The sequence below is a fragment of the Gorilla gorilla genome, chromosome 1 (assembly GCF_029281585.2).
Source record: "Gorilla gorilla gorilla isolate KB3781 chromosome 1, NHGRI_mGorGor1-v2.1_pri, whole genome shotgun sequence".
Taxonomy (NCBI): Eukaryota; Metazoa; Chordata; class Mammalia; order Primates; family Hominidae; genus Gorilla; species Gorilla gorilla.
Genome location: NC_073224.2, coordinates 103,336,039 through 103,350,497, shown reverse-complemented (window position 1 = coordinate 103,350,497; position 14,459 = coordinate 103,336,039). Strand labels below are relative to the sequence as shown.

The 14,459-nt window shown below is 47.2% G+C and overlaps 1 protein-coding gene across 2 annotated transcripts in view; it reads right to left on the bottom strand.

Moving 5' to 3' along the window:
• Positions 1-681: 681 nt before the first annotated feature.
• Positions 682-14,459, bottom strand: part of LOC101137046 (protein S100-A7) — a 61,796-nt gene continuing 48,018 nt past the window's right edge. Inside the window, exons 1-3 of one of the 2 annotated variants that reach the window (XM_004026729.5) lie at positions 5,391-5,466; positions 3,654-3,811; positions 682-2,753 (exon numbers count right to left, since the gene is read on the bottom strand). In XM_004026729.5, coding sequence (XP_004026778.1) covers positions 2,589-2,753; positions 3,654-3,794 — 306 coding nt within the window. In that variant the 5' untranslated portion in view covers positions 3,795-3,811; positions 5,391-5,466 and the 3' untranslated portion in view covers positions 682-2,588. Of the gene's footprint in view, positions 2,754-3,653; positions 3,812-5,390; positions 5,467-14,459 lie in introns of those variants that run through there. The other variant, XM_063695030.1, reaches the window with a different exon arrangement.

Genomic DNA, 14,459 nt, shown 5'->3' with positions numbered 1-14,459 from the left:
AGAAGGTGATTTCTAATCCTAGACAAGAAGATGAAGAAGTATTTGTCCACACACTCCATCCTAATTTTTATGTGCCATTGCCATTGGACGGAATATTATCAGGTGAAATAAGAACTGGAAAAATAAAGGGAGAGCAGGCCCACATTAGGAGTGGCCAGTTGCCTTCTGGACTGTAGCGATGGATTGAAGGTCCAGCAACCCCACCCCAGGGAGACCCTGTCTTCTTTTGGGAGATCAGGACTTGAGTCAAGCTCTTCAGTCATTTGCATTATTCTTTTTGGCCTAGTTCCAGATTCTGGTTTCCAGAATCTCTCCTAAGCTTCACAACCTGCCTCCCAAACTGAAGTTTTTAGATTTTCCACTGCTGTTTACATGAGGTGGTATTGACCAGAATTTGCACAAGTGCATTTTATAATAAAAAATTATATAGAGTACTCATTATGAGCTGGGATCCAGTACTGCTATGTGCTGGGTAACCAGGAGATCTGAGTTAACAGTGTTTTCCTTCCATGATTCCAAGTCTGGATGGAAAGACATCAAAGAAATTTCAGGTAATGTAGCCACGACAGTAGGAGTGCGCTCAGGGTGAGGGACGTGCAAATGAGGCAGAGATCATTTCTTTGGGGTGAAGGGATAGTGGTTCACCATCTAAATGTCTAAGAGAAGTTGACATTAAAGCTCTGTCTTGAAATGTAATTTAATGAGACAGATGAATTATTAAATGACATCCAGCAGAGGCAGCATTTGAAAGACTGGTATTGAGGCACGAAATACTGAGATATATTGATGGGAGGAGGTGTTGCGCATTCTTGGAATAACAGCAGCTGGGTGAACAGGAGGGATTCAGAGAGTGCTGCGCAGAGAGGAAGTCAGGCACCCACACTTGGGACCCTGGCATGATGGTTCTGAGCAGTGACTAGCAGTCCTGATGGAGGAGAGAGGAGGACAACTGGGGAAGATGGTTCTGGTTTGGAGATCTGCAGGGAAGGTGTGGCCCAAAGAAAGTGGGCAACAGAGCTAAGAGAGGAAAGAGAGCAGTTCTGGGGTGGATGATGGGGACAGGCTACATAGAGAAGGCAGCAGGGGGCTGGTAAGAAAAAACGAAAGCCCAGGGACTGCAGGCCTCTGTGAGTTCCAAGAACAGGTGGAATGAGAATGAGAAAGGGAGAGAAGGAGAGAGAAGAAAACTAATGGTCAGACATTGGGATTTGGAGGTGAAAACTGCAGATCAGTCCTGAAGGCTGACAAGGTGCAGAATATATTCAGGAAGGAAGATTCTTGATGAGGAGAGGAGATGCTGGTCTGTGAATAGAGGTGTGAGTGTGGAGTGGAACAGTCATTCACAAGAACAAATAACTCATCCTACACATTTCTGCTGGGGGAATGGAATGAGAATTTTTGAGATGGTTGCCTGATTCCTCTAAGAAGAATGTTTGCCTGATTGAGAGGTTAGCTGGAGATTGACCAGGGTGGTAAGAATGATAGGGACAGATGATGTGAGCCTCTAGGGAGAATACTAAGAGCAGTTGCACAGAACATGGCCTGGAAGTGACACCAGGTGAACACTGACCCTGTGTTGTGGCCTGCATGGAGAGACCCGCCAGTGCTCTGCTAGGACAGCACTGTGCCCTGCTTGTTTCTGCATCCTCAGCCCATAGCACACTGCCTGGCCTGGAGTAGACTACCGATAACAAACTACTCCATTACCTGCCAGAGAGAGGTGCTGCAATTTCTCATCACAGTCAGCATGAGCTCTCTGTGTCAGTCCTTAGGGCATTTCCGTGGTGCTGCCTTATTCCGGCTAGACTCCTTATTTGGACCCCTGGACTACTTTGAGCTCCTCAAAATCTGGAATATTCATTCATCACCAGAAACCCAGTCCTGGCATTTAGCAAACCATCGAGGACAGCTCAGCTTCAAGATGACTCCCTCTCACTTCCACAGGGTCACCCACTTAGGCACATGCACACAAGTGCACAGCACAGAGAGAGGACACAGCCCCTGGAGCCCAGGCCACAGGACAAGGGAGCTCATCCTCAGGGAACTGCTGAGCATCCCATTCATAGCCACAAGGGCCCTGAGCCTGAAGCCATCCAGGAATCCCTATGTGAGTGGTTTCTGTTTCCCCAAGCCCTGGAGAACAGCTGGGGCAGGAGCGGGAGGGCAGGAGCACACTGAGAGATGCCAGCTCCTTCTCAGTGTGGTATCTGAATGTGTCTGAATGACCCTCTTCCATGCCTTGACAAGGAGGAGCATTGCTGTGATCTGGCAGGAGCTTTCCACTGACTTCCACCTGGAACCTGCCATGGTGGCTGCATTTAGGGAGCGGGGCAGAAGCAGACACCAGGACCTGTGTGAGAGGCAGCTCAGCTCTGCTGGAGGCCATAGGGGGAACGTTGTTGGAGGGACATTACTCCTGGGTGACCCACTGGATGGGGGTGGGGGAAGTTCTCCAACAAAGTTAACCTGGAATTGGTAGTTTTGACAACATAGGTCACCAAAGAGAAGAAGGAAATAAGACAAGTGTCTGGTGGGAGAAGACAGTTTTTTGTTCCTGGGGTCTCTGGAGGCCCCTTGGTGGGGATGGGTCACTGGCTTCCCCCGGAACATGGCGCCGCTCCATGGCTCTGCTTGTGGTAGTCTGTGGCTATGTCTCCCAGCAAGGACAGAAACTCAGAAAAATCAATCTTCTTATCCTCATTCTTGTCCTTTTTCTCAAAGACATTGGCGAGGTAATTTGTGCCCTTTTTGTCCTGTGAAGAGAAAAACATACAAAATAGAAAAATTCAATCACAAACAAGTTTTGGGCTGGGAGGGAGAGGAGGAGGCAGAGATACAGACAAGTACCTAGATCTGCACAGGCATGGTGGTGGGGCTGAGAGCACAGGGTGAGTGGGTGAAGTTGGGGTGAGGACGTGAGTGTTATCCCTGGAGTTCTCTAGGGAGACTTTTTGTCTCACACCTCAGGATGGGAGGCAGGTCCTGTCCCGAGGCGCTCTGTTAAGTGACCTTGGGGAGAGCAGTCCCCTGCCCCAGCCTCACTGTTTCCTGTCCCCAGCCTTTAAGGGCACTGCCTACCTTAGTTCTACCCCAGGACCTCAAAATTGGCCCTCATTCTTTGTTCTCTTCTTTCTCTGACCTCCTCTCGTTTCTTCTCCTTTTCCACCAAACTCATCTTCTGGGTATCCTCCTCTTGGTCATCTAGACCCTTTGGTACCTAGTAGCCCACAGTTTTTTTCAGATTTGCTAATGAGTCTTGTTTATTGCAAAGAGGGCTATTGATTTCTACTAACAATGGAACTTCTAGTGCTTTCCCAGTAATCTCAGGGATGTTGATGTGGGGCCTTTGGGAAGCAGGACCTGAGCATGTGAGTTTCAATCTCACAGAGAGAGGGTCACTGAGTGCTGGGAGGGGACTGTGCACTGCCCTCAAGCTGCATACTTTGCTGACCATCTAATAACCTCCTTTATATCTGTATAACTCTTTCCCATTTTCATACTTTTTCGCCTACCATCCTTAGATTCACATATGATCCAAGTAATAAAGCCCTATTTGCAAATGGGAAATTTTTAATCAGAGGGTGAGGGTGATCTGTCCAAGGCCACATAGCAAAATGTGTCCTCCAACATTGAGAAGCTAGACACCGACTCACACAGGCACTAAGGAAGTTGGGGAAGTTCTCCTTCATCATCGTCAGCAGGCTTGGCTTGTCAATCTTGTCATCACGTCTGGTGTATTTGTGAAACATGTCGATCATGCCTATTATGGACCTCTCAGCTTGAGTGTTGCTCATCTTTGCTTTCAAAAAGCCTTCAGGAAATAAAGACAATCATTTTTTTTCCCTTCATTTAAGTTAGGGTCTCTATTTGGGAGTGTTGGAAGGAGGGCTGAGGACAGAGTAAAAACACAGATAAGGTGTAGCAGAACGAACTCAATTTTTTTTTAATGTGATGGGATAAGTTGCTCAAAAATGAGAGGGTAGGACCAAGTCTGAGACCCGGCCCATCCTGGCCAGGGCCAAGAGGAGATGCAGGTGGATGGCGGAAGTCCATCTGTGGACAGTGCTTCAGAGAGGGAGAAGCGGGGAGAGTCGGGGGCCAGCAACACATGGAAGAACTAAGCTGGGACACCCCAGCCTCAGCCAGCACATGGCAGACCCCACTCTTGAAACAGCACCAAATCCATCTCCTCCAGCTTCACAGTCGGGGTGACAGTCATGGGGGCAGGACAATGGCCTTGGTGATCTGGTGTCTGACTCTCCTCGGCTGCTTCAGGAACCAGACACCGTGGGCCCCACCTTGACTCAAGTGCAAGCCCTGCATGACACGGTGTGTGCAGGCTCCAGGTGCACATGTGAGCGTGGACGTGAGTGTTAGCAGGAAACACAGTCCTGTCCCGAGCACAGGGGGCCCTTCTTGCATTCCCTTGGGAATGAGAAACAGGAACGGCCTCTGTTACAAGCAACAGAAATAACCCTCTGGTTCTTAAGCTGCTGGATGGGGTGGGAGTGAGGTGGGAGTCACTTCATGTCTGCTCTTGGGAATTATCTGCACCCTCTGAATTACCAAGGCTTGACTGTTTAAAAAAAAATGTCTGACTTCCCAAAGCAGATATTTCAGCCAGTAGTCAGTCTGGGCTGGCCTGCACCCCAAGCCTGAAAAATAGGACAATGCAGTTCTCACTTCCCACACTTTCCAAAGAACAAGGAAAGGACCTTGGCTTAACGCATATGGGTGTCTGACAATAAACCCCCAACACCTCTCAATGCAGGAGAAAGCTCCATGCCAGCAACTGACTAAGAGAAGCCACCCAAAGCTTTTTTGAATCTGAGGCCAAGGCCAGAGGGCAAGCCCTGTGCCCAGAGGGTGACTGAAAATTTGCAGGTTGTGGTAGAGAGTGACGGAGCGTTGGTTTCTCAATACCTTACCCAGATAGGGGCAAGCCATCTGGCCAGGGCTATGCTGTGTCAGGGTCCCAGGCCTGGGGGTTTGGAGAGCCTCCAAAGCATTCAGAGGGGACCTTTAGCCCTCCACCCTCTGTGGAGCGGGAGCTGGGGAGGGGATTTAGCAACCGGGACCCCAACAGGAGGATGAATCCAGGGAGGAAGAAGACAGGGAGGGTCCTGTGCTCAGGTCCCACTGGGGACATTTCCACAGGAGTTGCCTCAGGAGATCCCAAAGGAGCAATGGACAGGTCTGGTTCAGCCACCTGGTTGTACAGATGTGGGCTTTTGGGGTCAAGTGAAGGTCACACAGCCCAGCTAATGGCAGAGCTGGCCTAGAACCAGGCTTCTGAGTCTTTGTCCATAGCCCTTTCGCCTCCTGCAGGCAGCATGGCAGGCCGGGCACTGGGCACTTCTAGAAAATGCAAAGAGGCAGGTGAGACTTACCAGAGCTGGGAAGTGTCACGAGGAGAAGGATGAGTGAGATGTGTGTGTTTGGACAAAGAGCAGTCCTTTATAAGGCTCAGCCTGGCTCTTCCCACGGGCTGGGAGGCCTGGGGCCACCTCTGTCATCTGTTTCTTGGAGGCTTGCCCCACATCAGGTGGGTGGGACACACCCAGGAGGCTGTGCTCAGGATTTCTGGCCAGGGTCCCAGGTCACCAGGTCCCACCCCACCCCAGAGACCTCACCTGGAGTCTTCTCTGGCTCAACCTTGGTTTGAGGGTAAGGCAGTGGTACATGTGTAGTAGCAGGTCAGAAAATGGGAGAAAAGAGCACTGGGCCTCTGGACCCAAAGAGGATGGAGTTTCAGACTCCTGAAGGCAGCATGGTCTTGTTTGTTCCCTCCCCTTATCCTTCCACACATTTGTTATGACAGCCTGTTCTATGACCCCCACCGCTGACTGAGCATTTTAATGTCTAGATATCAAGATACCTGCTGCTCCTGCATCCTCCTCAACCCTCATAGTCCTAAGAGGTGCTGCAATCTCTATTTTAGGAAAGGAGAAGTTGAGATGTTCCCAAGTTTACTCAGCTAGTAAACACAACAAATCATCATATGGACTCAGAAAAGCCTGAATCAAATCCTTACCCTTATCCCCTGTGCTATAGGTCTTGGGTCACATCAGGGTCTGCCCTATGGGAACTCAAAGTCCAGGGAGGGAAACAGGGTTACTTCATTGCTAACCGTTGGTCAGCCCCTCACAGAAGCCCTGGATTTAGGTGGGGGGACTGGGGTCAGGGGCCTCACTATCTAGGTTGAGTGGTGGAGTGACCCCCCCATGGAATGAGCCTGGAGGCAGGGAGTGGGAAAAGTTCTTTCCTGCCCCATGGCACTAACTTCCCAGAAAGTCTTCAGTGTTTTTCCTCCTCCTATGCAAAACAGCCTGTGTAGGAGATGGGAGTTGTGCCCTTGGCTATAATGTGCCCTAACCTGCTCTGGAAAGGCTGACCCAGGTAGGGGCAAGACGGTTCGGAAGGCATGGGAATCCCTGGGGCATGGTGAGGAAAGGGAGATGATGAATCACTGAAACGGACTTTTTCTGCTACCCCCTTGCAATGTTCCTTTTAGGGTGCAAGAGAGTTCCAGGTTAATTTAGTGCCAGCCCTTTAAGCACTCTGGGGCTCCATAGAGCTGATGTGATGTCTTCCTAGGTGGGACCTATTTTCTCCACCCATCATCTTTCTTCAACTTCCTTCTCTGTCAGTTCTTACGTAACCAGGGGGACCTGTTTCTCCCTCTCCCAGTTCCCCATATGATGGCAATATTACTTTTAACGGCAAAAGATACACACACACACACAGTGGAATGCTACTCAGCTATAAAAAAAGAATGAAATCACGCTTTTTGCGGCAACATGGATGGAACTGGAGGCTATTATCTTAAGTGAAATTACTCAGAAAGTCAAATACTGTGCACCCTCATGTGTAAGTGGGAGCTACATCATGCATACAGATGGAGGTAGAGAGTAGAATCATAGACACTGGAGACTGTGAAGGGCAGGAGGTGAGGTGGTGGGTGAAGGAGGAGACATTTCTTAGTGGGTACAATGCATGCTATTTAGGATGGCTGCATTAAAAGCCCAGACTTCACCACTGTGCAATATATTCATATATATGTGTATGCAGGTTTTTGTGTGGACATAAGCTTTCAGTTCTTTTGGGTAAATCCCAAGGAGTGTGATTTCTGGATCCTATGGTAAGAATATGTTTAGTTTTTTAAGAAAGCACTAAACTGTCTTCCCAAGTGGCTGTACTATTTTGTGTTCCTGCCATCAGTGAATGAGAGTTCCTGTTGCTCCACATCCTTCCTCAGCATTTGCTGTTGTCCAGTGTTCCAGATTTTGGGCATTCTCATAAGTGTGTACTGGTATCTCATTGTTGTTTTAATTTGCATTTCCTTGAGGACATATGATGTGGAGTATCTTCTGATATGCTTATTTGTCACCTTCTGTATCTTCTTTGATGAGATGTCTGTTAAGGTCTTTGGCCCATTTTCTAATTGTTTGGTTTGTGTTCTTATCGTTGAGTTTTAAGAGTTCTTTGTTGTTTTGGATAACATACAAAGTCTGATATGTCTTTTGTAAACATTTTCTCCCAGTCTATGGCTTATCTTTTCATTCTCTTGACAATATCTTTCACAAGGCAGAAATGTTTAATTTTAAAGAAGTCCAGCTTATGAATTCTTTCTTTCATGGATTGTGCCTTGGTGTTGCATCTAAAAAGTCATCACCAAAACCAAGATGATCAAATTTCCTCTTATGCTACCATCTAGGAGTTTTGTAACATTGTGTTTTGCATGTAGGTCTATGATTCATTTTGAGTTATGTATCATCACTGTTTAGAAAAAAGGAACAGAGGAAAAGCAATACAAAAGGAATCAGGGACAACAATATTAATACAAGACAACAAAGAATTCTAAGAAAAGGGATTAAATGAAAAAGAAGAATATTTCTTATTGATTAGTGTGCAAGTCACCAAGATGCAGTAGTCTTATTCTTTTTTTTCTTTTTCTTTTTTTTGAGACAGAATTTCGCTCTTGTTACCCAGGTTAGAGTGCAGTGGTGTCATCTTGGCTCACTGCAGCCTCCTCCTCCTGGGTTCAAGCGATTCTCCTGCCTCAGCCTCCAGAGTAGCTGGGATTACAGGTGGACGCCACCACATCCAGCTAATTTTTGTATTTTTAGTAAAGATGGGGTTTCATCATGTTGGCCAGGATGGTCTTGAAGTCCTGACCTCAGGTAATCCACCCACCTCGGCCTCCCAAAGTGCTGGGATTACAGGTGTGAGCCACCAGGCCCAGCAATAATAGTCCTATCCTTATACACATAAGAACATAATTTTGAATTATATAAAGCAAACACTGAAAGAAATTAATGGAAACTGACAAACTTATATCACTTGGCAGGTTTTGGCAGAGTCTGCCCAGGAACTTCACAGAGTCATCAGATAACAAAACACCAATAATGGAACAGAGCAGGGCAGGCAGATGCTGCCACAGCCCAGAAGCAGCCCCAGACACAAGGCCCCGTGAATGATGACGGCTGTGTCCAATAAACACTAACCTCCAGAAACAGGTGGCCAGCTGGATTTGGCTTAAAGACCATAATTTGCTGATTCCTGATATAAACTATTTGAAGGACACACTTAAATTTATTTATACACACATACATTCATAAATTCATGCCCAACCATAGAGAATACACATAAATTTCAAACATATTTGAGACATCCAAAAAATTGATCATTTGTTTTTGCTAAAATGAAAATCTCAGCAAATTAGCTTTAATAGGGGCCTTATCTTTTGCACTTGCTGATCAGGTTGAACCCTGTGAGCCCTTCCCCTGTGTCATGTCTGGAACAAACACTTTCCATAAACCCACCCCACTCCATCACACATCCAACCTCTCAGCCACTGCTGATCCCCCAGGAGAGCTCACAACAGGCTGGTCGTGAACAGGAATTTGGCTGGTTGATATCTTCATCTCCTCCATCATTTTGGGGAGCTCGCCTCTCCCCAGTCTGAGGTAGAAGCAACATACTCCTGGGTCTCTAGAAGATCTCAAGTTGCTGGGGGAAGAGGACAGAAAGCAATTTGTTCTTTTTGCTGTATTTTATCCATTCATTTATGCTGTGAGTGCTGACTCTGTTCTGGGTGTGCAGGTGTCAGGGTGGCAGGGAGATGGAGTGGATGTGGACCGTGCTTTGAGCAATGCTCTGGCCCCAGGAGAGAACTCCAATGAGCCACTGGGTGGTAAGAGAGTGGAGTCGGGCAGAGCCCAGAAGCCCCCAGGTCCCCAGGCAGTTCAGTGGTCACTTTCTCTGTGAAGCCTTCTCCAGGCAGAGCCGTAATCCCAATGTCCCTGCGTGTCTCAGTGGCAGCCCTGGCCACACATATGCTATGTTTGCTGCCACCCAGCCATGTCTTATATTGTGCCCCCAGCCTCCAGTGCAGAGAACTCCATAAACATTGGCCAAACTAGCAAGTGAGGCAGGTGTCTTCAGAAAGGTTCAGATAAAGTGTGTGAGAATTTGGAAGAGGAGAAATCACTTTTCAGATGGGGGAACCAGGGGAAGCTTTGTAGGGGCGTCCTTTCAATAGGCCATAGAGCACTTCCAGGAGCCACGGTGAGAGGGACAGGGCAGAGGGAGCCACGGGAATGTTCCGAGACAGCCAGCTGTTCTGTTTGGGGTCCTTCTGGGTGGTGTTGGCCAGCTGCATCTCTGGACTCTTGCAGCAGTTGGGGGAGCGGGACAGAGAGACAGAGAGAGTTCCACAGCATTCACAAGAGATTATTAGGACTCAGTTCTGCTGTGAGCCATCCACACTGGAGGATGAGAACACCCAGCTGCAGCCCAGAGCCTGCGGTCCCACTGTTAGGTTTTGAAGGGAAGGCAAGGGTTAAAGAAAGACACAGAGAGAGTCAGTGGCTCTATGGAAATGCAGGTTTTATGTCCAGCACAAGACCTGAGGAGGTGGGGGACAAGCTTAATGCCAGAGCCCCCTGCTGCTTACAGGCTGGGGTAATTTATAGGTCTAGGTGGGGGTCTGGACAGTATGGCTAGCTCGCCGGGAGGATATTGATAAGATGTTCCTGTGATCAGGTGGTTTGGACCTTTTTCCAGTGGGATGTGATAGGCTGTTTCTTGGACCTTTGCCCCGCAGGATATGATGGGGATGTTCCTTCAGTTGCGCCTTTGCCCAGCAGGGTATGATAAGGATGCTCTTGTGCCTTGCGGTCAGGTGGTTAGGCAGGATGTTTCTCATGGCCTGAATCCACATGGAATGTTTCACTCTGACCAGGGTCTGCAAAATGGCAGGGGGCTTACAAAATGGTGCAGTTTGGACTAACACCCACCATCCTGTCGAATGGGTTTGCTGGGAGGATTTACTGTCAATTCTGTTAGCCTGATAAGGGAGGTTGCTTTCTCGGAGGCCACATACACAGACAGTGTTGGGAAGTGACCCATGCGTACCCTGAGAAATGTATCTGTTCAACCAAATTTCAAGTTGGCAATGATCATTCTTCGTCTCGCCCAATTTCAGGAGGAGGCTGGGCCCTGTAGGTTAAAACTGGAAAGCTGGAGAAAGCAGTGGAGGCCACTCCAGGAAGGCTCCCTGGCCAAGGAGGACTGTAGGATTCTGACTTACAGTCAGGGCTGTTTCCGTTACAGTTGGCCCCAGTCAGAGACCCAGGATGAAACTCTGGCCCTGAGCGCGGAGAATAGGTTTTCTGTTTCCCAAGCTTCCACACGGTGGCGCCACCGAGCACCCACCTCGCCAGAGTTGCGAGGCGGTTTCACGTGGCTGGGCGGTCCTTGCCGGTTCTCGCCCTTATTTAGGTTGTGTGTCCCACTTCGGGCAGCAGTCTTGCAGCTTTTTAAAAAAGAGATCTTCACCGAAAGCTCCTGAAGGGCAGAGGGCTTTTCTTATTTAATTTGCATTCTTCTCTCTCTGCAATGCCTACCAGAGGGCGCTGCACAAAATCATGTTTTGGGGATGCAATTGTTAATCGAGTTGGTAGAAACAAGAACAAATTAAAATAATTAAATTTTTAGTAATGGTGGGTTACGTAAATCTTGATGCCTATACACATGGAATCCCTGTGATGATACGAAATGGACATTTGGTCTTTGTCCCTGTTCCTGACACCGAGCGTCTGAAATCCTTGGAATCTCCTGAATGACAGGGGAGAGGGAGCACAATCGCCTTCCAGCCATACTGAGTGTGTGCTAATGAGGTGACTCTTGGTGAACCCCTAAATAGCTTCAGGATGGGGCTGGTTGCCAGAGGAAGCAACCATGTGATTAGAGGGCTGGAGCTTTCAGCCCCAGGCTGGGCCTCCAGGGAGCGGCTGGGGAAGGACTTCAATCACCAGTGGCCAATTATTTAATCAACCATGCCTAAATGAAGTGAATGCCATAGAAACCCCAAACGATGGGGCTCAGAGAGCTGTCGGGCTGCTGAGCGGGTGGGGTGCCAGAAGGGTGGGCTCCTGGGGTGAGCCTGGAAGCTCCGTGCTGCCCCTCATACATGGCCCTGTGTGTCTCTTCCACGTGGCTTTTCCTGAGTTGCATTCTTTGTAATAAACCAGTAATCATGAGTAAAGTGCCTCCCTGAGTCCCGTGAATTCTTGTAGCAGATTATCTAACCTGAGGAGGGGGTTTGTAGGAATCTCCAATTTTAGCCAGTCAGTCAGAAGTATGGGCAGTCAGGTGCTGCGACTGGCATCTGAAGTGGGAGCAGTGTTGTGGGGCTGAGCCTTCACCTTGTGGGGTCTGTGCTAACTCTGGGTAGTTAGGATCAGAACGGAATTGCATGATACCCGGATAGTGTTCAGACAGTTGGAGAACTGGTTGGTGTGGGGATTTTTAAAAAAGGAAATATAACCCCCACACATTTGGCATCAGAAGTGTTGTGAGTCAGAATGGTTCAGGAATTCCATATAATGTAGCTATCTAGAATCAAGCACTCAGAAAATATTTAAGAACTGGGGAAATGTTTTAAAAATAGTCTTAATTGAAAAAGCAGATGATAAAGCATCCGGGAAAGGGCAAGGCCATGCCACAGGGTGGATGTGGAGGGGGTTAATGGGACATGATTGCTCCACATGAGACAAGGCCCCAGAACTCAGGAAACAAAGCTTGTTTTGAGCAAGAGTCATGTCAGATTTTGGCAGGAGGCAGAGCAGAGAGAAGATGTCTTTACATAGGTGAAGCTAACAGTTCGTGATAAAGTGTTCTCAGCCTTCACATTCACAGTCAATTGATTTTCAACAAGCCCACCAAGCCAATTCAATGGAGAAAGAATAGTCTTTCCAACAAATGATGCTGGAACAAGTGGACAGCCACATGCAAAATAATGAAGCTGGACCCCTTCCTTCCTTCATACACACAAATTAACTCAGAATACATCACAGCCCTACACATAAGAGCTAAAACAAACTCTTAGAAGAAAATATAGAAGTAAATCTTCAAGACTGAGGTCTTGAATATCTTTGCATATGCTACTGAGGCTTTATGACTTTACTTTCCCCAGTTAGACCTATAATCCACTTGGAATTGTCATTTTGTCTACTTGTGAGGTCTAGTTTCATTCTCATTTTATGAGAATAAACTTCCAGTTGATCCAGTAAAATGTATTGAAAAGCTTGTGCTCAGCAGTGCCACTTTTGTCACAGAATAAATATACCATATGTGTGTGTCTTTTTCTCAGGCCTCTATTTAGTTCTGTTGATCTATGTGACTGTCATTGAACCAGCCCGGCAGTATCTGTTACCAGAGCTATTGTGATAAATCTTAACATCTAGTACTGTAGATCCTTCCATCTTTTTCATAATTGTCTTGGGTATTATTGGCCTTTCCATATATTTTTTAGAGTTAACTTGTCAATTTCTACAAAAATTCCAGAAGGACTTTGGGATTGGGATTGCACTGAATCTACAGGTTGTGTTTGGGAGAACTGACAGCTTTACAATAGCAGAGTGTTCCAGTCCATGAACGTGGTATATCCCTTACTAAAAACCTTTCAGTCATTTCCCATCCTGCTTAAAGTTCAAATTTTGCAAAGTCCTCATTGGCTTCTCCTCTGCCTGCCCCTCAGACCTCATTTCCTGTCTCTCTGAACTCCATTTACACCACTTCAGCCCTTCGTTCTGCCCCTCCATCAGCCCAGGCTGGCTCCTACCTGAGCACCTCTGTTCCAGCTCTTTCCTCTAACCATCAAGCCCTTCTCCTGCTCTCCCCAAGGTTGGATCCCCTGTTATTTATTCTGAGCCAAATATAAGTGACCGTGGCCCATGACACAGGCCGAGGAGGGTAGATCACCTGAGGTCAGGAGTTCGAGACCAGCCTGGCCAACATGGCAAAACCCCATCTCTTCTAAAAATACAAAAATTAGCCAGGTGTGGTGGTGGGTGCCTGTATTCCCAGCTACTCGGGAGGCTGAAGCAGGAGAATCACTTGAACCCAGGAGGCAGAGGTTACAGTGAGCCGAGATCGCACCACTGCACTCCAGCCAGGGAGATAGAGCGAGACTCGGTCTCAAAAAAAAAAAAGAAAGAAAGAAAGATTTAAAAGGTCTGTAAAGAAGAAAGTATAAATAGGCTAGTGAGAACTGGCAAAAATCCCAAAAGGAGCCTCAATATTTAATCAGTATAACCTGATTCATTGTCTTGAGTACTGTACTACATTTCTTTAATTTTTAAGATAATTGCTTTATCCTCTCCACCCCAACTCCACTGCCATCTTAGCCAGCAATTGAATATTATCCTTCTTGAGGTCTTTCTAATCCTTGAGTTGTCTAAAACCCTGGGTGGGAGCGGGCTTGGGGTCAGGGGTGCTTAAGGGTCAATTGTGGGTAAACTTCTGAAGACTAAATTATGATTTTTTTTTATCTTGCCCAAATTCCTATCTAAGGAATCTGAGGAGTCAACCCCTACAAACCATAAATTCTCATCAGATGGGTTTTATTTAACCCTATATATCATGACTTACTTTCCATCCTGACTCTGGTATAACATTACAAGGCAAGGAAGAAAATCAAAATATTTTACCCCAAAAACATGTTTCTTTGTCACAAGTTGAAATGGCCCTGCAAGCTTTGTCCTTTGTAGGGGAAAATTCACATCTGTAAAAAATCTCTATTAACATAGCTAGACCTTTTTCTTCCAGGCCCCTCCAATTCTGAATAGATTAACTAAGAGTCTAGCACCTTTTAAAGGGTCTGAATACTAAACATTTTGCCAACTATTGTTTCTAAGGGCAACCACTATGAGACTTCAAAAGATCATTGTTCTCCACAATCTTTTATCTTAACCTGAACATTTTCTTTCTATTTATCCCAGGTCCTTCCTCTCCATTAGCCTGCCCAGCATACCTGGAGACCCTGCAGATGGCAAGCTATGGGATGTAAAAGCTAGAAAGCATATCCTCTTCCCTAAAGGCAAGCACTTGCTAATCACAGGTCTTACCTGAGGGAAGGGAATGAGAAGTCTTGTCTTTGAATGAAGATTGAA